Source organism: Dermacentor albipictus, chromosome 1 (assembly GCF_038994185.2).
Source record: "Dermacentor albipictus isolate Rhodes 1998 colony chromosome 1, USDA_Dalb.pri_finalv2, whole genome shotgun sequence".
Classification (NCBI taxonomy): Eukaryota; Metazoa; Arthropoda; class Arachnida; order Ixodida; family Ixodidae; genus Dermacentor; species Dermacentor albipictus.
The window spans coordinates 50,419,656-50,443,679 of NC_091821.1; the positions used below are offsets into that span (position 1 = coordinate 50,419,656).

Consider the following 24,024-nt stretch of genomic DNA (forward strand, 5'->3'; position numbering starts at 1 on the left):
TTGTCTTCATGTCGTTATCATGCCTTCGTCGTCATTGCATCGTCGTTACAGTCGTCGTCATGCATTTGCTGTCATACCATCGTCCGGATTCCATAGCGGTCATTCCATCGTCATATTATAACTTCGACATCCGACTCTCGTCATGCCGTCGTCATCATACCATAGTCACCATATTATTGTCGTCATGTCACTGTCGCCAAGCTGTCGTTTGACCGTCGTCATCACTTTAGTATTGTCATACCATTCTCGTCATGCCGTCGTCGTCAAACCACTTTCGTCAATTTATCGACGTCATTTCTTGCTCGTAATTCTATGGTAATCATGTTATCGTCATTCAATCGTGATACTGCTCCCCTTGTCATACCGGCGTCTTCATTGCGTCGTCATCACACAGACAACGCCATGCGTCCTTTGTCATATCGTCGTCGGCATGCCGCCTTGGTCGTACCATTGTCGTCATTCCCGCTTCTTCATCTGGTTTCGTTCTACCGTCATGGTCTTGTCATCATCGTCACTCCAGCTTCGTCACCCGATTCTCATCATGCCGTCGTCGTCATGCCTTCGCCATCATACAGGTTTCATGATACAGTCATCACGCCATTGTCCTCATGCCGTTGTCGTGCCATCGTTATCATGCATTCGTTGTCACACAGTCGTCGGGATGTCGTCGCGGTTCGTCGTCATCACTGTAACTTCGACATCCGACTCTCCTCGTAATGTCGTCATCATACCGTTTTCGCCATGCCATCGTCGTCACGCTCTCGTTGCACCATCATCATCACTTCAGTATCTTCATCCGATGGTCGTCGTGCTGTCGTCATCATACAACTTTCATCAGTCTATCAACGTCATTCCCATTTCGTCATTCTATCGAAATCATGCTGCCGTAATTCAATTGGGATTATGCCGCCGTTCTCATACCATCGTCGTCATTTTGTTGTCATCACCTATACGCTATCATGCATTCTTTGTCATACCGTCATCGTCCTTAAAAAAATTAAATTATAGGGTTTTACCTGCCAAAACCACGATCTGACTATGAGGTACGCCGTTGTGGGGGACTCCGGATTAATTTTGACTACCTGGGGTTCTTCAACATGCGCCTAAATCTAAGCAACGGGTGTTTTTGCATTTCGCCCTTATAGAAACGCGGTCGCTGTGGCCGGAATTCGATCCCGCGACCTCATGTCTATAGCAGCGCAGCACCAAAGCCACTAAGCAACCACGGCGTGTGCTACATGTACTGTTTGTGTGTTCATGAGATAACTGTATCTATCATAATTATCACCCAACACGTGGAGTAACATGCTAAGCGATCAGCAAGGCTGACCTATCCAGATTACCATTTCAATTTCTCTCTCTCTCTCTCTCTCCAATTTAATACGACCACGAGGGGTTGCGGGACGTGGGTAAAGGTTCCTAAGAAGCTGAATTTCAGTGAACACCTATTAAGGCTCTTGAAGCGACTTTTAAGGGAAACGATCTCTTCGTGTGTCTTTTATGTACATATATTATAGCATTGTGTGCATATTTTAAGCTTTAGGCCGACGAATGGACTATAGCTTTAGAATAGCGCCACTACTTTCTGTCCGTGCTTCGTCTTAAATAGAACTTCTAGGTTACGTCATCCTTGCAGGTGAACCTACCAGCCCAGCAACAGGTTGTTTAGCGTGTATGAATTTAGGTGCACTCCAGCGTAGGTATTTACACACACCGTGTACTCAGAAAGTACTAAATGCTCGCAGTGATCACAGCAACAGGATTCATGCCCAACGGCGTTTACGAAGGTGGCTTCGCCAACTTCGGCAGTCAGGACCAGTGTCTCAGCGTGGAGGCTGACTCGGGCATTCGGGGCAGGTACTGCACCCTCTTTTGGAGACCTCCGACCGAAGTTTCGCTGGCTGCATTCACTAAAGAAGAATTACGACAAGTGAGTAAATATGGCGCGCTTGACGGCCGAGACGAGTGGGCTCACGAAAGCGCACGCGCGCATGTAGGCCACCGGGAACTTTGCTTTGCCTCAGTCGCGTAGGGAAATAGAAATGAAATGGGTGGGGTTTTGCTTCGGGTTTCTGCTCGGCTTTGAAATGACGCTAATGTCGCCATCGCCGCTTTGGCCACGAATCGAACCTGCGATCGTGATACTCCCTTCTACTTAACAGCCTCTCCTGCATTGAAAGGCCTTGAAATAAAACGCTTGGATATATTTAATTCACACTCTAGGGGCTCGGAACTTAACATCCTCGGCCATAAGTGTCAGGTATCGCTGCTTTGCAAAGCAAACCACAAAAATTTACGGACTGCGGAATCTCACAAATAGATGGATACTTTCGCCACCTCAAAACGCAGCCTGGTTTTCGGATTTACAGCCCAGTATGTGCGAATACAAAAAAAAAAACAACCGTGTGTTGAGAAAATTGCACAAACAGGCCTGGAGTGCGGCCTGATCCCGGTGACCAGAACCGGTAACGCACTCTCTCACCAGAGCAGGATTGGCCACCCTGGTGCAGCACTTGGCCACAGCCTCCTATATGAATACAACAATCAAACCCCGGCCCTCAGTCCCCAGCAGCCGCGAAGCAACTGACCACGGCGGCGGTCAGATCTGTGACGCTGCAGAGGGTGCTAAGAATACCTGGCTCCGGACAGGCCGCCATTGGAATCTGAACCTGGCAACGTTTAACGTTAGAACGCTATCTATTGAGGCGAGTCTAGCAGTGGTATTGGAGGAATTCGAGGGCAGTAAATGGGATATAATAAGGCTCAGTGAGGTTAGGAGGACAAAAGAAGCATATACAGTGCTAAAAAGCGGGCATGTACTGTGTTACCGGGGCTTAGCGGAGAGACGAGAACTAGGAGTCGGATTCCTGATTAACAAGGAAATATCTGGTAACATACAGGAATTCTATAGCATTAACGAGAGGGTGGCAGGTCTTGTTGTGAAACTTAATAAGAGGTACAAATTGAAGGTGGTACAAGTCTATGCCCCTACATGCAGTCATGATGACCAGGAAGTCGAAAGCTTTTATGAAGACGTGGAATCGGCGATGGGTAAAGTCAAAACTAAATACACTATACTGATGGGCGACTTCAATGCCAGGGTAGGCAAGAAGCAGGCTGGAGACAAGTCAGTGGGGGAATATGGCATAGGCTCTAGGAATAGCAGAGGAGAATTATTAGTAGAGTTTGCAGAACAGAATAATATGCGGATAATGAATACCTTTTTCCGCAAGCGGGTTAGTCGAAAGTGGACGTGGAGGAGCCCGAATGGTGAGACTGGAAATGAAATCGACTTCATACTCCGCGCTAACCCTGGCATCATACAAGATGTAGACGTGCTCGGCAAGGTACGCTGCAGTGACCATAGGATGGTAAGAACTCGAATTAGCCTAGACTTGAGGAGGGAACGGAAGAAATTGGTACACAAGAAGCCAATCAATGAGTTAGCGGTAAGAGGGAAACTAGAGGAATTCCGGATCAAGCTACAGAGCAGGTATTCGGCTTTAACTCAGGAAGACGACCTTAGTGTTGAAGCAATGAACGACAATCTCATGGGCATCATTAAGGAGTGCGCAATAGAAGTCGGTGGTAACGCCGTTAGACAGGAAACCAGTAAGCTATCGCAGGAGACGAAAGATCTGATCAAGAAACGCCAATGTATGAAAGCCTCTAACCCTACAGCTAGAATAGAACTGGCAGAGATTTCTAAGTTAATCAACAAGCGTAAGACAGCGGTAATCAGGAACTATAATATGGATAGAATTGAACAGGCTCTCAGGAACGGAGGAAGCCTAAAAACAGTGAAGAAGAAACTAGGAATAGGCAAGAATCAGATGTGTGCGTTAAGAGACAAAGCCGGCAATATCGTTACTAATATGGATGAGATAGTTCAAGTGGCTGAGGAGTTCTATAGAGATTTATACAGTACCAGTGGCACCCACGACGATAGTGGAAGAGAGAATAGCCTAGAGGAATTCGAAATCCCGCAGGTAACGCCAGAAGAAGTAAAGAAAGCCTTAGGAGCTATGCAAATGGAGAAGGCAGCTGGGGAGGATCAGGTAACAGCAGATTTGTTGAAGGATGGTGGTCAGATTGTTCTAGAGAAACTGGCCACCCTGTATACGCAATGCCTCATAACCTCGAGCATACCGGAATCTTGGAAGAACGCTAACATAATCCTAATCCATAAGAAAGGGCACGCCAAAGACTTGAAAAATTATAGACCGATCAGCTTACTGTCCGTTGCCTACAAAGTATTTACTAAGGTAATCGCAAATAGAATCAGGAACACCTTAGACTTCTGTCAACCAAAGGACCAGGCAGGATTCCGTAAAGGCTACTCAACAACAGACCATATTCACACTATCAATCAAGTGATAGAGAAATGTGCAGAATATAACCAACCCTTATATATAGCTTTCATTGATTACGAGAAAGCATTTGATTCAGTCGAAACCTCAGCAGTCATGGAGGCATTACGGAATCAGGGTGTAGATGAGCCATATGTAAAAATACTGGAAGATATCTATAGCGGCTCCACAGCCACCGTAGTCCTCCACAAAGAAAGCAACAAAATCCCTATAAAGAAAGGCGTCAGACAGGGAGATACGATCTCTCCAATGCTATTCACAGCATGGTTACAGGAGGTATGCAGAGGCCTGGAGTGGGAAGAATTGGGGATAAAAGTTGATGGAGAATACCTTAGCAACTTGCGATTCGCTGATGATATTGCCTTGCATAGTAACTCAGGAGACCAATTGCAACGCATGCTCACTGACCTAGAGAGGCAAAGCAGAAGGGTGGGTCTGAAAATTAATCTGCAGAAAACTAAAGTATTGTTTAACAGTCTCGGAAGAGAACAGCAGTCTACGATAGGTAGTGAAGCACTGGAAGTGGTAAGGGAATACATCTACTTAGGGCAGGTAGTGACCACGGATCCGGATCATGAGACTGAAATAACCAGAAGAATAAGAATGGGCTGGGGTGCGTTTGGCAGGCATTCTCAAATCATGAACAGCAGGTTGCCACTATCCCTCAAAAGGAAAATGTATAACAGCTGTGTGTTACCAGTACTCACATATGGGGCAGAAACCTGGAGGCTTACAAAAAGGGTTCTGCTGAAATTGAGGACGACGCAATGAGCTATGGAAAGAAGAATGATGGGTGTAACGTTAAGGGATAAGAAAAGAGCAGATTGGGTGAGGCAACAAACGCGGGTAAACGACATCTTAGTTGAAATCAAGAAAAAGAAATGGGCATGGGCCGGACATGTAATGAGGAGGGAAGATAACCGATGGTCACTAAGGGTTACGGACTGGATTCCAAGGGAAGGGAAGCGTAGCACGGGCTGGCAGAAAGTTAGATGGGCGGATGACATTAAGACGTTTGCAGGGACAACATGGCCACAATTAGTACATGACCGGGGTAGTTGGAGAAGTATGGGAGAGGCCTTTGCCCTGCAGTGGGCGTAACTAGGCTGATGATGATGTGCGAAGAAAATAGCGCTGTACGGCTTCACTGTTTCGTACTGTGCACTGTTGTTACTGTATGATTTCTACAAGCTGCTCCGAAATTCAGCGTTTTTTCCGATCCCGCGGTCCGTGACACTTTTTTTCGGCCGGTTACACCAAAATTATCAGCGGAATTTTAAAGATGGTGCGCGCTGTACAGGTCTCAAGAAGCTGCGCGCAGTTTCCAGCGAGTGGCCATGGGCGCAGACACAGCGGACAGGTCGGACAAATGCGACTCTAAGTACGGCTCCCATCACCCTGTAGCGTAGTGAGCTTGAATATAATAAGCCGCTTTGAGGAGTAGCATTTAATTTGTTCAAATGCCCGTCACTGGATTATAACATCATGTGAAAAGGGGATTATTCTGCGAGGATTCATTGATATATAAACAAGCTCACTTCTATGCTTTCTCCGCGTTTCAGCACCCGAGACTGGACATCCGACTGTGGCTGAACAACACACGAGAGCGCTTTCACATTGGCAGCCGATCGGGCATCTGCATCCCTTCGGTGTGTCAGCAGAAGGAAATGAATCACATTGTTTCGGGCGGTGAGTACGCCACTTCTGATATTTCTACGAAGATCTGTTTACCTTTTTGTGGATAAACATATATTTGAGAATGCAATATGCCTTGCTTGTCAGTTCCTCATTTGTACCTGTAATTCACGTAACATCTCACGAACATGAGGCGGCGAGAATAAATAAATAAAGTCGCAGCTTCGCCCGAAAGGCGAAGCATCGATCGCGATAGCAAATTAGTGGACATCTGTACGAAGTAAGGATAGTAGTTTTATCGGCCGTATAAACTTGTAAACATAGGCATACTAACTAAATTAACAAGCATGGTGTCATGCGCGCACCATCAAACATGAACACATCTCACCCGATGACCGCGGAAACTCGCTGTCCAAACGCTGGTGTGAGGAAACGCGGCTGCAGCAGCGAGCGGAGTGACATTCGTGCTGTCTATCGCTTCAACGCGAAGTGCGCGCCGAGAACACACGGCGTGCACAAAGCTACGAGCACCGACGCAACTAGACTCTGCCTCTAACGCAAATCGCTCTCAAGCTACGGCTACGCGACCGCATGCAGCTACCACATGCGCAGTTGCAGCCGAAGCAGAACGCCGCCCCCTTTCTCTCCCCTCGTCCCGGTGGCTCACAACGTTGGGCGCCTCGCGCACGACTGAAGACGGCACGCTTCCTCCCCGCTTTTGTCTCTTTCGCGCGTGCGTGATTGAGCCGCGCTCGTCGGCTTCCCTCGAGCGCCGTCACTCGCACATGCGGCATAAAGCGTGCGGTGGCGGTGTTATCGCCCTTGGACTTTATACGCAACCTCACGGTGATGGCGGAGCCGACACCGACGGTGGAAATGCGCTATGAGTGTCCATATAATTGCTATCGCAATAAAACAAGAACTAATTCAAGTGTCGGTATATTTTTTTCAGCCTCGCAAAGTTTAGTCGCAATATGTCTCGACACAGCAACATTCCCGTGCCCTTTTCAGGCATCACCGAAAACTACTTTCCCGAAAACTACTTTCACATTGCAGTGGCTTCGGCGTATGGTGCGGAGGCATCCTTGCGGTACTGCCGAGTCAAAGAAACCGTCCGCCTGAAGACGCTAGAAGTTGGCATCATGTACGTAAGCATTAGTATATTTGCCATTCAGCATCTGTACGCCGCTAAGAAACATTGATGAATGACGCTAGAAGCTTTAAGACCGAGTAACAAGATTAAGTGAATGCTGGCAATGAAGGTGAGAATCTAACCTGCTAGCTCGCGATCGCCCCTTGTTTTCGGACGCAAGATTTTTTTCCGTGCCTTAGGCTCGACCGTTAAGCTATAAGCAATGAACGGAAGCCTAGTGTACAACTTACGAGATGCGATTTTATTTGAGAGGAAGCTTTAGTTCGAAAGTTCATATCTAAATAGATGGAAACAGAGAAATCATTTTTATCAGCAATCACTGCACCGAATTTGATGAGGTTTCTTGCACTTGAAAGTAAAACTTGAAGTATAGCGACTCTTCTAACCAGAATTTCGATTTAGGTTGTCAATCTTTTGTTAAAAATTGTTGAAAATCGCGAACTTTTTTAAAAAAAGAGATGCTATCAAGTTTACAGCTCCGTAACTCAGAAATGGAAAACAATATCACAATTCTGTAAATTGCCCCTAATAACACATCCAAAGCGGACAAAATTTGTGTATTATACGTCGCTATAATAATAACGCTAATATGTGAGTAGGACTTTTGAAAAACGGTCATAGGCATTGTACAATGCATCTGTAAACTTCGTGCTTCCATTTTTTTAAACATACCAGTTTTCGGTAATTTTTCTAAAAACTTACAGGCCCTAAATAAAAGCTCCGCTTCCTACGGTTACCATAATTTACCTTTCTCTATCAAATACAACACATTTCCATTCGAACTGGTGGGTAGGCTGTTTCATGAAAGCGCTCTTGCGTTTTACATGTCTTTGAGTCGGCGGCATCGTAGTTAAAGGGACCCTGAAACGATTTTGGCGATTTTCTACAAACGTACTGAGTCGTTAGAGTAGGTTCTTCTGATCATTAATTGATGCATCTAAGTGCTCTGCGTAAAGCGTGTAATTTATTATAAGGTTTTAAAAATACACATCGCTGCCGATCGCAGCGCACTGCTCGGCGGAATTTTAAGCCGCCCCTACCCATATGATGCAAATAACCCATATTACGTCACATGGGCGAGCTATCTGATTGGCTGACCAGGGCGCGTGGTCGATAATTTTTCCAACTTTATGGTGAACAAATGATGCTCGTAATAGTTGGAATGTTAGTTACTTTGTTTTTGTAAAAAGAAAATAACTTAAAGAGAATACACAAGAATAGTTTTTTAGTACACTTCAGCACTTCCGGCACACAGCAAGTGTCGTCCGCTTGTGTTACAACGTACTCCATTTTGACGAGAGCTCCGCGGTCAGAGTCGGTCTCAGTCTTTTCGCGAGCACTATGATTCGACTTTGTTGCCTTGTGGACTGCAAACCTAGCGACCTGCAAACCGCGAGTCCAGTATTAGGGCAAACGCAAGCGCAAGGGGACAGGGTCTGGCCGCTTGACTGTGCCGGGATGAGCCACGAGATGAGCAGAAGGGCAAATGTGAACGGTCTGCACGGTGCAGCCACCTGGTGGCACAGAGCTCAACCATACACAGTAGCAGCAACGAAGTGTATTCTTTGCTGCTGGTGTGTATTTTTCGCAGGAGTGTAATCATCAACACGTTGATTTATAAATATTTAAAATGCTTTCCACTTGGTTAGAGCAATATTAGCACTTTGTTTGACTGGTTAAGCGCTGCGCCAGCAAGTGTCTGGACCGTGCAGACCGATCAGGCTGCTCATGTACGTCTACGCTAAAGTTCCTTCATCAGCTTGAGTTTATGCCTCCAGTCATTTGCCGAAATGACCAGCTTGCCTGTTTTTAGCGGAGTACCGGACACGTTCGGCGCTACGACAGAATGCTCGCAACGCACGCTGCTTCGATAGCTCTCGGTCGACGGCCAAGCGGCTAGCGGAGATGTCTCGCGCGGGAGGGGGCGTGCTCCTAAACAACCGGAAGTGAGCGATGTGACGTCGCATCGTGACGCTGAACCAGTGAAGGCGGAGCTTAGCGCCGCTCGCTCGGCGAGCGAGTTGAGGAGGAAAAGCATAGCTAGGGAGGAGGGTAACTTCTAATCGCTTGCAGCTCCATTAATACGTAACGCTTCACTTAAATTGTGGTGCGAATGTTCTACTTAAGCTGTACCCTACGCGCCTACAAAATTTGTCCGAACCGTTTCAGGGGCCCTTTAAACCAGAGCTAAAGCACCCTGTTAGGGAGCTTCCTGACACAGCTGGGTATCTAGGTGGTGGAGCGCATTTCAAAGGCGGCAAAGAAGAGTGGGGCTCAACTTGCTCAGATAGTCGTTGCTCACTACCCTGTAAGGAGCAACTGAGTGCAAGCGATGCAGTTAATGAATGATTCAGATTACAGGCACTGGTCTTTCAAGTGTTCGCGCTGGCAGTCTCCGTATTTTCTGGTTGCTGTCTGTGGCATCAGGTCACGTTGTAATCGCAACACTCTAGGCTTTTTAATATTATTCTCCGGACATCGGTAAGTCCGTTCCAGTATTTCGTTTATGGTCCCGTTATACGTCCCCCAATTAAGTCGAGGGTTTGACAAAACTTCGCCTGCTCGTAGGCTAACTAAGCGCTAATAAGATAGATATATTCCGATGATAGTTAAAATGTGGTAACTTGCAAGAAAATTTAGAGCTTGAGCTGCGCCAGGTGAGCCTTGTTCACTATCATTTCCTGCTGACTGACTGTGGTCAGTGTCTGACTCTCTTCTTTGTTTGTGTGTTATACGTACGAATTCGGTAAGTAATTCACAGCTGTCCAACACGGCGAAACAGCGAAGGCGATAAAACGGGTGAATTAAACAAGACTATGCACTGTCGAAGTGCGAAGAGGCCAGCCTCAGCAAACTCGTGGCTTCAGTCAGAAAAGACAAAACACTGTGCCTTGACGCCTTCTTCACTGCCAAAACCCGTCAGGAAGTTTTTTTTTTTTTGAGTCAATGTCAGAGCGAAACACTTGACAACCACGTTATTCAGGGACATATACGGAAATTAAATACTATCCTATACACCGAATATCACCTTCAGCACAATAATAAGTGTATTTGCGAAATAATTCGTCAGGGTGGCTCTGACTTCAGTTTAAAGAAAAGAAATTGTGATGTATTTACTATCTGGTTCTCTTCCCTCAATAAGCCGATCAATTAAAAAATATTGTTTTTATTGTTTGTTATACTGCATGTGGTCGTTACTAATTGTTTGCTACTTTTTCTACTTTCAAGTGTCCCTTGTTGCTGGTGAATGCTGTGTATGCTTGTCTACTTCACAACATGGCATAATTTTCCGTTTCCGTAATTTATTTTTTGCTGTTTTCTTTCTTGTCGATTGTAATCCTGGCTACTTCTCGCGCGAGTGCGTTCATTGTGAGGCTGAACGTCGATGCTCTGTGTGATGTCTTTCTTTCTTTCTTTCTTTCTTTCTTTCTTTCTTTCTTTCTTTCTTTCTTTCTTTCTTTCTTTCTTTCTTTCTTTCTTTCTTTCTTTCTTTCTTTCTTTCTTTCTTTCTTTGCATTTCTTGCTATTTGAAGTATCTAACGCGACGCTGATATCTTTTTCGTTACATTTGTGTGATTATTGCTACTAGTTCAAGGAAGAGCCTTTGATTACTCACTGCTACCGAGCAGTGAAGGGACCCTAATCAGGCAGAATTAATCTGCCTTTAGGCTCTTCATTGCAAGAAACACATGTCTAAACCGAAAAAAAGAAAGAGTCCTTTCAGAGCTTACCTGCAGAAGCCCCTGTCCTTGTTGAAGGTTGAAGACCCGTTTCTTGTTTGAACTCCCACAGAAGTAACGACGCATCTAAGTCTGCATACTCAACAGGAATGATGGCTTTTTTGGTGAACTTAAAAAACATATACTGATCTCTGCCAAAACGCCGCTCTGCTGGAGAATGTTAGCGACAGCACTGACAAGTTGGTTATTTCAGAACGCTGGTGGAACGAGTGTGCATAGCTTCCGAGAACTATACTAACGTTCTACGTGCTTTCTTCCTTGGTAATCTTCCCTTGGAAGCTCACCAATGATTACTAATGCGAAAGCATTAGTAATCATTGGTAATCATGTCCCATGAGGCAGAAAAACTGGCATTTCCCGCTACGAGTGGTACCAAAATTAAATGTGACGTCATCAGCGTCTTGTATCACGTAAGTAGTAATACAGAATATAGTAAATGACTTAACAGCGTTAATTAGAAGGAATTATGGGTAATTATCGTGAATAAAGTGAAATAAAGCGAAGTAAGGTAAATTGGAGTGAAATAATGTGAATTAAAGTTAGAACAACTTAATGTAAGGGGACTTAAAGTGGAGCAAAGTGAATTAAGGTGTAGTAAAGTGGACGAAGGTGAATTAAAGGGGATAAAGGTGGATTTAGATTGGTACAAATTAGAGCAGGGTAGACTAAGGTGTAATAAAATGAATTAAGGTGGATTAAGGTAGAAGTGTGAAGGTCACGTGGCACTGCATGACGTCGTCTATCATGGATGTAACTAATTAATTAGACAAGTCATTATCCTTTCGCATTCAAATCGCGTAAGGGTACTTAGCGACTGTCAATTTTTTTATTATGCTTATCCAGAATAGAAGGCGTGTACATAGGATCTAGCCTGGTTGCTGCATCGAGACCAGCTAATCGTCCAAAAGAAGAATATATATATATATATATATATATATATATATATATATATATATATATATAAAGCAGATACCCTTCTTGTCTGGTTCTCCAGTCCCGTTGCCTGCGTTGCCTGCGCGTTATTTTGCGGCTTTTCCCTTCCGCGTCTGGGAAAACGCGACACCGTTGGACGTGGAAGCTTCCTGTATCGATTCGCCGTCTGTTCCGAGCATCCAAAATCACTGTCAAACGCTGGCAGTGCTATTGCGCGGTGCAATAGCACTGCCATATGTGCTATTGTGCGGAGCTTCTGCCACATGTGCAGAAGCTCCGCCCCCGTAGCTTTCCCTTCATAGCTACAGAAAGTTGTCCGTGAGTATAGCCTCACTCAAGGGGGGGGGGGGGGGTGATCATTGATTGAATTCTGTCGATACCTTTCATCTTAACGTGGGAATGTGATTACTTCCTTCCCTGCATCATCTGAGTTCTAATGGCCCAACGTGATGTGTCGGTGTCGAATGCGTTCTTTGGGTAAAAACGAGTTGGCAACTTCAAAACCTTTGAAAAGTTCCAAATTGGACGAGCATTTGCGAAATCGCGCCTCAGACGCAGCACAAAGACTGGCTAATGACGCCATTACGTTGACATAATGGTCGTGCAGAGAAGGTCAGGACAAGGTGTATATTTATGGATGAGAATTGAGAGCTGGGCGAGTTGTAATAGATTTATGATTTACAGCGCAAAAAAACGGAGCCAAGGAAAAAGTACGGACGATACGAGCGCTAACAGTTATTGGAAACGTGCGCCAATGAAAAATTAAATAGAACAAGGTGAGAATGTCAAAGGATGGATGATAAGATCGGTGGTCATATGGGTGAGGTGCACTTATGTGTTATGTATAAAAACAAAGTCCTGCTTACTTAGCGCGCTAACTGGCTGGCTTACACAGGTTTAAGCATTCCAGATTGAAAAGCGCGCGCACTCCATTGTGAGCCAGCCATCTATCACTCTAAGCAAGCAAGGGTTCGTCTTTCTAGATAACACATAGCTGAACCTCGCCCATGTGCGACAATTATTGAGTCACCGCACTTTTGGCATAATCATTTTGTTCTTTTTTTCTCTTTTTCTGTCTTGCGTGGCCTTGTAGATTTAATCAGCACATGTTTCTAATAAACCTTCAAATGAAAGTGCTCGTGTCGTCCGTATTTTTTCCTTGGCTCCGTATTTTTGCACGGTATTATTATAATATTCACTTAAAGACTCTACTGCCCACCGTGGTTGCTTAGTGGTTATGGTGTTGGGCTGCTAAGCACGAGGTCACGGTATCGAATCCCGGCCACTGCGGCCGCATTTCGATGGGGGCGAAATGCACCTGTGTACTTAGATTTAGGTACGTGTTAAAGAACCCCAGGAGGTACAAGTTTCCGGAGTCCCCCACTACGGCGTGCCTCACAATCAAATCGTCGTTTTGGCATGTGAAACCACATAATTAATTTTTTTAAAGGCTCTACTCACTCCAATTTATTTCATTAGGCAGCTCACTACCAATCAATCTCGTCATATCTTGCCTTTCTTTTTCAGCTCATTTTTTGGTGCTGTGCTTATCGTGATCATCTTGAGCACGTGCGCTGACCTGTTGCTCACGCAATACGAAAGAAATCATACCAAGAAACGGCTGGCGGGGCCCTGGAAGAAACTCGTGGTTGCCTACTCCGCAGTTTCAAATACGAGGAAGCTCCTCGACGTTAGCGACAAGGGTGGAGACAGTCAGAGACTCAGGTTTCTCCACGGCATGAAGTTCCTGAGTGCACTGTGGGTGATCCTCTCCCATGCTTATTACTGCGTTCATGCAGACGCCATCGGTAAGGCTGCACACGTCGATATCACTCTTTGTATTGCTATTTTTTTAAGATTTCGCGTTTTGTAAATCTTTTCATGAGTGCAGGACGTCGCTATAGTGTACCTATCAGCACCGACAAGCACTCGGACGCGTATTTAGCGCACGCCCACAAAAAGTGCGCGGGTCTTCTGCTTCCGTCTAACTTATGCGGTAACCGGTGTTGCTTTGCGCTGAAAAACGTAACCACAATCTTCTTGATGAAAGGACAAGGAAAACTTTTGACCAGAGGAAAGCGACGCAACGTGCATTCACAACCCCAAGAAGTGTTTCACTGGAACTAGCGTATATTGGCGCCCAATAGTGTTGCCAGAAGCGCGCGTATTGAAAAGGATACTGGAAGCCACCAAGTGCTGCAGGTTTTTTTTCTTTCTTTTCTTTTTGTGCGTAGATGCTGGCAGGTCAAATCTGAGAGCGGGCTGCGACAGCCAGATCCAACATTGTTCCATGCATGACTTCGCTCTGGTGGGCCAAGATACCAGCGGAACGCGTAGTGTCGACGCGGGAGAATAGCAAGACTAGAGCGTCGGGTTCTATAGTTTCCGGCAGCGAACTGCCTGCCAGATACCATCATCTTTTCATGCAACTTTCCTACCTTGTCGGGATGAGGGAAAATACGTCGGGAAGGCAGTTTTGACTTCGACCGACTATAGACACTCGCTGATGCAGACCATTCGGCATTTGCATGGTCCCGAAAGGAAAAATTGTATCCTGACGATCCCGTTGCACCAACATGTCCCATATAACAGAACCCCTGCACTTCTCTTGATTCTGGGGTATAGGAAGGCTGACATTCCCATTAAAGACCATGAAAAAAGAATGATATGGCTATAGATGTCGACTGACTGAATGTCGCTCTCATGCCGCATTTAGAATATGCGCGTGTTCTCGGCCTCTCCGTGTAAGGTCACAGTTCAAAGCGCGCAGGTATACTGTTATTTATAAGGTGTTTACGTGCCCCGCTTCTGTCGACGTTACTTAAACACCATACGTGAGACCACGCGTGCAGGAGATACCCGCATGCACAAGCTGGTGTTGATAGCTGTAGTTAGCCGGTGTCGGCGTTTTAAGAACTCCGTAGTATCTGAAGAACGTCTGGCTCAGCACAGGGTCAATCTTTTTTCTTAGGTAATGGGCTAATTAGAGACTGAATGTGTTATTCTCTCGAGTATTTGGGTATGAGACCCCTAATTCTTTATTTACTTCTAGATTCAGTGTTCAGAGCAGTGGAACTGACGGAATCGCTTCGTTTTCAAGTGGTTGCGAACGGATTCGTCTGTGTGTCTACATTCATCTTCGTCAGGTACCGTGTTCCTGCGCAGTGCAAGGTCCATAAGCAGTGCTGAGAAGACTTAACAGTCTTTTTCTTCTTCTTTTTCTGTCGCAGTGGGTTTCTCCTGGGTTATACGCTTTTACAGAGACGTGACTCACTGCGGAAGAAGAACGCCTTCGTCCAGATCATAATAATCATTGTTCGTCGCTACTTAAGGTAAAAGTCCAAGTAAATGAGTATCATTTCGCCGCCGATTACATGCTTTCGTGGAGCACTGAGTGATTGCACAAAGTAAGGAAAAAGCTGAAAAATACATGCGGAGCGTTTCACATGAGCCAAGTATTGGAGGGTGTTAGGTGCCCTAAGTCAGCATCCTTTGCCTGTGTTGTGCATTCACTGGAACACAACATTCTAATTAGATGCCAACTAATTCTGTGAGAGCAAAGGTGTACTTGGTACACGTTGAAGGTCCGCACGTTGGCAATACGGAGAGTGCTTTTTGTAGTTGCTAAAAAAGGTATTTACATACTGCCACTGCTGACACAAACGATTAAGACCGCGATGCACACGTCTGTAAAGTGCATTGGCAGAGGAGGTGGCATTATATTATCCCAAAGGAAAAATAAAATTCTAGTGATCCCTATATAGTATAGCCTCAACTTTTTGGCTACGTGTCAGCTACTTGGCGGGTTGTCAAAAATATGCGGTGTCGTAGGTGCTTGACAACAAGTACAAATTTCGTCAAAAGTTTAGCAGCCATGTACCCTGCTCGTGACCTCAAGAGATTGAAAATGACAGTGTCCTGCTCCATCTCATGAGCATGAGACGCCGTACAGCAGCCGCGAAACAAATCATGACGATACATATTGTCGCTTCTAAAGTACTTTGAAAGTTTCGTCAAGTATACTATGCATGCGTAAGCAAGAATATTTTTTTTTTGACCGTCAGAGTATGTTGTCGATTGTGTTAAAGAAACACGAGTTGCGCCAGTCTGCTCTTTCTTAACGTGTTGATAAGTATTCCTATATGTAATGGCCATTCGGGCCACAAGGTTGTTTCAGAAGGAAAGAAAGGAGAAGGATGAAACAAGGGAAGTTCAGGTAATACATTCAGTGATGTATCATCAATGACTAGGCTTGATTTTGAATGAAGGAATATACGAGGAATTTGTAATGCTTATTGCGTTACAGCGGCCGTCATTCTTGTATGACTCAATGCGAGAAAGCACGGGCACAGTGATATTCTATAAGGTTCTCTTTCTCTTGCGGCATTTTGTCTTTAAGATATGTTGTCGCTGCTTGATCGGATAATGTGGAGAGGCTTCCTTTTTTTTCTTTTTTTCGTGTGATGTTCTATACTTGTCTAACGTTCACAAGCTTTTGTTGGTGTAGTATTTCTCGTTAAGTGTAAATTTCGGTACTTACTATGTGATAAAAACTAGGGCCTTACTATTACCTGGGGTGAGCCTCGACTTATACAACAATGCCAATTGAAAATTGACATTGACACATGGGGCATAAAATAGACAATAACGAAAAAAAGAATTATCGTGCCATGTTGAAAGAACGGATGAATTAGTGACGGCACTGGCTCGCACAGCTTTACATATAGCATGTGGAATAATGTGCCATTACACGCTACAGCCCTCTGAGGCTTCAACGTTGCGAGAAATGACCTACAATATGTCGTGTCCATAATCACCAAGGCTTGCTCCACATTGTAACATGTGCCTGTTGTCGAACGCGTTGTAATGTTTTGTGACGTCATGTGATTTGGGGGCACTTCTTACCTTCCCTTTTCAGGACGACGGTACCTGCTATGGTGGTTGTTTTAGCGTTCTTTCTGTTACCAAAGTTAGCCCGCGGGCCACTGGCTGAAGAGCATTTCTCGAAATACTACAACGGCTGCTCAAAAAACTGGTGGACAGTGCTTCTTCACATCAACAACTTCAACAAGTACGAAGATATAGTAAGTTTACTTGTTTGCTTGCGAACCTTGAGATACTGTTTGCGCTCTCAATAGTGCAACTTACGGATTCGGCAAAGACTCGCTTTTTTTTTTATACCTGGTGTTTTCGCAGAGAAAGCGCTCGTTTAGGAAGACGCAAGTTAAGATAGAAAGCCGCGATAACAGTCTACTTTATAATCATTTTGGTTGCCAGGTGCGCCCGGAGAATATAAATTTCATTTTTCCCATTGATTATTAGCCTGAGGATGCTTGAGTGGTGCCCTCTCGCGGTTGACATCGTGGACTCAAATCCCTAGAAATTGCCCAGGAGTGCTAAAAGACACAGAGTGCACCTGTCCGTGTTTTTTTATTTTGCTGTCCGTGTCCTATTTCTTGCGCATATAAGCATTTCTGAAATTGCCCAGGAATTTTACCTCCTTAGGCAATTTACCAAGCTGCCCAAGAACCACGAGATTTATTGCTACATAACTGAAAGTTTCAGTAGATGTCCTCAAATGGTTATTTTTATATATTAATCGTACTATTTGGTAACTAATTTGCTTGCACGTGCCAAGTGTTGCCGACTTTAAACATCCTAGCAGGTGTCTAGGCTGATCATGTTCTTACTCGGTATAGGAGGGTGGCTTCAATGTGGCTAAGTACTTTTACCATACAGGGTTGATGCGGCGGTTACTAAATCGAGCGAATGTGGCGACGAATTGCCTTTTTAGGATGTTGGTGCTTCACCGGAACTCTAACTGCCGGCTGCTTTGAAAGCGCTTCATTGGCGAGGGCATCTGCTCTTTCGTTGCCAGTGACACCAACCTGCGAAGTTACCCACTGAAGCGCCCAAGACACTGTAAATGATCTGATAAGACACACTGAACATCACAGAGAAAACGGCCTTTCGACCCTTGCTGCTTTTCAGGACAATTATAAGACCTTTGAATGTGTACTTCAGAACTTTGTAATCACCCAACTACGATCTATGGCCATCACGGGCAACATCTTATGCTTCATACACGCTTTTCTCAGCAACCATTTTCTTCGTGTCCGTCTTGGAAACCCTGTTAGCGAAAAGAGAGGCAGTTCTCACGGTGTCCCGCACAAGCGTCCTCTCTCCCCTGCTGTTTAACATTGCTTTGGTACCTCTCCCAAATGCAGTTGGGTGCAGCCGCATGCCACTCACGATGCCAATATATGCGGACTTTTGTATTTGGGTCTCGGTATACCGTCACAATCGTCTGGCACGTGCTACCAGAATCACTGGCAACGAGAGAGCAGGTACCCTTCTCAATAAGGCGCTTCCATTGAGAGCTCCGGTGGATCAGTTGAAGAGCCAACAATGAGAGCTCCGGTGAATCGCTAACTTCCTATATAAAGAGACAATTAGCTGCCCTTTCGTTCGCTTTGGAAACTACCACATAGGCCTTGTGTTGTAAAGGGACTTAGCTGCACGGAAATCACCCTCCTATATCGAGTAAGAACAGGATCGGCCTACGCTCCTCCGTGGATGTTAAAAGTCAGCGTTGCTGCTTCTCCATCTTGCACTGAAATCAACGAAGTGGGCGACATAGAACAGTTCTTCTTGTCCTGCAAGCTCTTCTTTCCTGAAGGGAGACATCTGGACCGTATGGGAAGAGGATTTCTTCAGAACGTGTCGGACATTTAGTCTTTCCAGAAGTACTGTGGATAGTAAGGCAAGGAAGTCTCACACATTCTTCTTGAGTTTCTGCGAGTGATGGGACTGATGGACACATGGTTACACATTTGGCGCAGAAAGAGCCGCTCAGGTAAGAGAATCGGCCGGCCAGGTCTGCCAAGCTTACCCCACCTGTAGCAACATCACCACCAGCACCACTACCACGTTATCATAACCATTTTTTGCGACTTCTCTAGATGAAGCCAGTCACTGATGACAGAACTTGTTTTGGAGGCACGGCACGAGATAATTGCCGATTTTGATTCCGAAAGCATGACGTCGTTCTCTGTGGCTTCATTTTTCAGTTTGCGAAGAGCAGCACAATGGCGGCATTCTCGGTAATGCCATTGAAGGCCATACCTAAATTAAAACAAATTTAGTTCTGTATTTTACGTGCTAAAACTACGATATGATTGAGGCACGCCGTAGTGTGGTACTCCGCCTTAATTTTGACCACCTGGGGTTCTTTACCATGCACCTAAATCGAAGTACATGGGCGTTATTTGCATTTCGCCGCCATCGAATTGCGGCCGCCCCGGCAGGGAATCGAACCTGCAACCTGGTGCTTAGCAGCGCAACGCCACAACAGCTAAGCCACCTCCGCTAAGTTAAGCCACCTCCATGAGTCGCACCTAAACAGACAGCATGGTTCTGAACCAACCTCGCATGCTCTCCGCCGCGTCAGTTTTAGTGAAGATTCTGGGCTGTGAACCCGACAGAAGAGTCTCGATGCGCCGAGTCGAACGAGGCGCTCGAATGCTAGGACTGAGTGAAAGGACTTGACTAATTACTTGCGAATTAAAGTTGCGGAGTCGAAGAACAAGAGGAAGACCCGACCCTGCGAAGCCACCATGCAGGCGACCAGACGACAAGTTCATACTAATAAATAAATGAATGAATGAATGAATGAATAAATAAATAAATAAATAAATAAATAAATAAATAAATAAATAAATAAATAAATAAATAAATAAAACATCTGGGTGCGCCAGCGGAGCAGCAGGTGTGCCCTTTTGCCCGCTATGTTTCGTTGAGACGTGAACGTGAAGTGGCGTCACAGCCAATTGGAATTTAGGTGCCGTTTCGCTGCTACAGACGCCGGATTTTTCGCTCAAGCGGTCATTTGATGCTTTAGCATCAAGCCAAACAAGCCCACTTAGTAAAATCGCCATTTCGCAGTGCTTGGACCACTACTGGTACATCAGCGTGGACATGCAGATCTTCGTGGTGGCGTCTGCCGTGTGCGTGTTGATGACAAGGTAATTCTTGCTGCCGACGCTGGCACGTAAAAAAAGAAAATGTGCGAAAATGCTTCTGCTTTTGATATAATCTTCTGTTGCTTTGCAGGCATATCAAAGTTGGGGGAATCATACTTGTGTTGCTGAGCATAGCAGGATCGGGAATCGTGATGGTGCAGACGTTCTACTACAACTATCAACCAATAATACTCTTTTGGAATCCCGACACGGAGTAAGTAAATACTCTATTAGAAGTTCGGCGAACGAGACTCGCCCGTATAGGAATCCTGTTACAAAGAACCAAACCTTCGAAGCTTGCGGGCTTTTAGTTTAGACAAGACAAATAGAATTTATTCAATAGGGAACAAATTTCTCGCGTCCCACATTTCGCTATTCTTGTGTGCGTGTGTGTGCGTGTGTGTGCGTGTGTGTGTGTGTGTGTGTGTGTGTGCGCGCGTGCGTGTGTGTGCGTGCGTGTGTGTGCGTGTGTGCGTGTGTGTCCGTGTGTGTCCGTGTGTGTGTCCGTGTGTGTGTGTGTGTGCGTGCGTGCGTGCACTGTGCTTCGGTAGCTTCTGACATGTATTCTGTTTTCAATTAGGTCGTAGTGCCTTCTAGCCGTTTGTGTGTGCGCATGTCCGACAAGGTGGTTGTCGTTAGTTGCGGCTGCTTAAACTTAACCGTGTTCACGACTGAAAACGAGTAAAAAGCCCGCCGACCATTTTCCACGACAAGAACAAGGCGAGGATAAAAGTGGCTGCAATAAACGCAGGGAGAAGATTATAGTTGGTGTATTTTTAGGCTGCACGTAATTAAAACTAATTGCACCAGATTTAAAAAAATACTGTCTAGTAAAAGAAACATTCGGCGTTTACTCCTGACGGCCGGTAAGTGGCTTTATATTTTACAGTTACAACGTTTGCCAGTGAACGGAAAGAATTGTTGCTTGGTTATATGAGTCGATTAGTGTTACGTCCTTAAACGGCATTTATTAGTATTTATTTAATGAAAATAAATTTTGTGCGCATTCAAAGCAGGGTTCTTCCATTTCCGTTGGCACATTTTGTACATAATAAATGCACATTTTGTCCACGAAAAATTCGGTAAAAGAAATAAGCTCGCATAATCGCAACGACATGCTGCGTGTAGGGGCAATCTGTTACGCACCTGGTCAGGTCTATATAAAGTAGTAGGCTCAGATTCTTACCAAATAGGTTAAGGTGAGTAAATACGTCAAAACAGCGGGATATATCTAAATAAAAACATTTTTGCAAGGAAGCCAGGTCACTGCAAGATGGAGACTTCCAAGTGTTCGACAGGGGTTGAACAAGGGCCTTCTCAGCCCGGGGCCATCGTTTCGACAAGGAAACTTAATTGTCTCCGTTAGGGCGAAAAGAAGTTCCCTTGTCGAAACAAATTCTTTCCGGGCCGAGGCTTCCGCTGTTTGCCCTCACTGTTGATGATCGCTTCGAAGAGATCTACATGGGAAAACATGGTAATGCTGATTACGTTAATTGTTGTGCATCTGTCACGTAAGGAACCGTATGCATAAAATATATTCTTTGCGTAAAAAGTTATGTCTCATCTTACTTTTCTTGCAACTTGAAGCACGGCGACATGTTTGATGCTAGTGCAGTTCTCTGAGATATCTGCTTTGTGGAGAATTTGCTTAAAAATTATATTGTGGGGCTTAACATTTCAAAATATTACACGTGCTATGAGAGACGCAGTAGTGGATGGTTGCTGATTAATTTCGATGATCCGGAGTTATTTAACGCTCGACCTAAATAGGATGCATAAGTGTTTATTTTCCTTTATTTCATTTTGTTTGTTTATTTTGCACCGCGCTCGGGAATCGAACCCATGACCTGGCGATCGGCAATCGCGACGGCTTCGTACTGAATTACATTATTTTTTCACTAACTTGTGCTTACGGAGATGTTGGTGGCAGGTATAGCCGTCAACTCCTCTTTTGTGACGTGTAAACTATGCGTAAACTCGCACAAGAACGTCAGTGAGCAGATGTAAGCGAAGTCGTTTATTACGTAATAAGTGGCGTACCAAAACCACATCAAACACCACATCATTTCAGGGCAAGGCCCACATCACAGGCAGATGGCTCTCGTACGCGGAAACAGGTTACGCGTCTAGATAGTCTCTGTGGACGCATTTCCGCACGAACCAACACTTCATATTTCACGTGAAACAAATATCTCAATATATATATGTCGATATAGACACGTTCGAGCAAGGACTGTACAGTCAAATCCATACAAGTAGAACTTTCTCAAAGGCGCATCCACTATAAATAGTTTGATAACCGCGTAATTTGATTGACAAAGTTCGTGAAATCTTACCTCTAAAAGCACTGGTCTAATTATTTTACCAAGAAAGACACTGATTGAGCTGTCAGATGCAGGCTCTGACTTTATGTAATAGTTCGTTCATTGACCGGCACATCCTGACCTGCGCGAACCACGCCGATTAATGAATATGCAGTAGTTTTTTTTTTAATTTTCATTTATTTAATTTTTTTTACAGCGAAGTTGTATATAAAGTTACTCTCTGCCGGTGGTCGCTGCCCGTCCGTCTACACTTCGCGTCGACACGAAAAAAATTTCGTATCCAGCTTCTCGCGAAAGTTCTGTAGCTCTCAATATAATGTAGATGTCCTGAAAAAACTGCACTGAAATTGACCGACACAGCCGACACAGCACAGTTGCGTCACGTCGTGAAAGGTTTGCTGGTAATTTAAGTTTCAGTGATGGGTCGAGCCTGTATAAACGACACCGACAGTTCTGTGGTGTTTGCCAGTGACTTGACGTTATGGTACGAGCGAGACTGCGAAGCTCTCTTGCAGCGTCGACTCTGGATAAAGGTATAAGGAGTGTCAGTGAGCCAGCCTGGGCACGTCGGGCAGCGTCATCGGCGAGGTGATTACCAACGATGCCACAATGTCTCGGCAGCCACTGAAAGATGATATCATGTCCTCATTCTGAAGCGCAATGGCAAGTTTCACTAATTTTAGACACCAGCATATCCACTGAGCAACCACGGCGGGTAACTCAAATGTTTTATCGAAACTATCAAGAAACAAATTATATGACGATTAGCCGCTAAGACGACTGTAACATTATGCCGAGTTTCATCTACTTTTCGCAATTACGTAGTTCACAGTGAAGTTGTAAATACTATGGAATTCCCGTCTGCTATGTGGTGGTACTAGCACACGTCACGACATTGTAAACGGAAATAACCCCTAGAAGAGTATAATGCTTGTCCTATATAATGCGACCACCCTGGTTGGAAGTTTATTATACTCCGTATGATCGGAGTAGAATTTTTCCTTCATATGAGCGGAATTTTAGCGTGGAGCCATGGGAATTTTTTTGTCTTATTTATTTATTTTTTTACTTTGCACTGAACGGAGTTTTTTCGAGGTGCAGTACGAGTATAAAAATAAGTATCGCGTGAGTTTGCGTGGAGACTTTTATGTGCAGAGGCTATAGGGTGAAATTTCGAAATATACACACAAGACTGCCTCAAATTCAAAGAAACAATTCCATGGAAGCACATAAATCATAACATTCGTAAACATTTGAGAAACGCCGAATTCAGAACTTTGAAAGACATCCAACGTACAGGCGACACGCAAGAAGCAACGCTGCTATTATTTATAGCCACGATACTGTGTGCCTCTAAACCACCTTGTCAACAGCTATGCTGTTTTCAGGATTACGACTAACATGATCGCTAATACGACATCCGCTTCTCAGAAATTAACAGAACACCTCAATCAACACAAAACTGTTCATACAGAATAGTGAGAAAAAAGGTTAATGGCGTAATTTTTTTTTTTCAATTTAGCATGCCATTCTGTGAGTGCGGAAGCGACTTCGCACACTGCCGGAGTTCGCGGCCAAAAAAGTAGCGCTTTAGTTACAGCAAGCAAGAAAAATGCAAGTTCGTGTGCTTCACGGCAAAATTAATTTTGCGCGAAATAGTGGTAGCGTAGCAAGAATTTATCACGTGCGAGCATGACCCGCAGCAGCCGACGTAACATGTAAAAGTGCGCAGTCTTACATATTTTAGACCGCACTACTTGCTCAGCGTCCGAGCAATCTGTCTCGGTTATGAAAAGGAGCTACATCGCTGATCTGTCGAACGAATCATCGCACTCGGAGCCAGCAAGC

General features: G+C 44.9%; 1 protein-coding gene across 3 annotated transcripts in view; it reads left to right on the top strand.

Moving 5' to 3' along the window:
- The window catches only part of LOC135912008 (nose resistant to fluoxetine protein 6-like), a 98,407-nt gene that overhangs the window by 59,523 nt on the left and 14,860 nt on the right, over window positions 1-24,024 (top strand). For all 3 annotated transcript variants that reach the window (XM_070520960.1, XM_070520964.1, XM_065444391.1), the window contains exons 2-10: window positions 1,746-1,930; window positions 5,933-6,059; window positions 7,062-7,149; window positions 13,359-13,639; window positions 14,884-14,977; window positions 15,062-15,163; window positions 16,750-16,915; window positions 19,776-19,855; window positions 19,944-20,066. In XM_070520960.1, coding sequence (XP_070377061.1) covers window positions 1,746-1,930; window positions 5,933-6,059; window positions 7,062-7,149; window positions 13,359-13,639; window positions 14,884-14,977; window positions 15,062-15,163; window positions 16,750-16,915; window positions 19,776-19,855; window positions 19,944-20,066 — 1,246 coding nt within the window. The remainder of the gene's footprint in view (window positions 1-1,745; window positions 1,931-5,932; window positions 6,060-7,061; window positions 7,150-13,358; window positions 13,640-14,883; window positions 14,978-15,061; window positions 15,164-16,749; window positions 16,916-19,775; window positions 19,856-19,943; window positions 20,067-24,024) is intronic.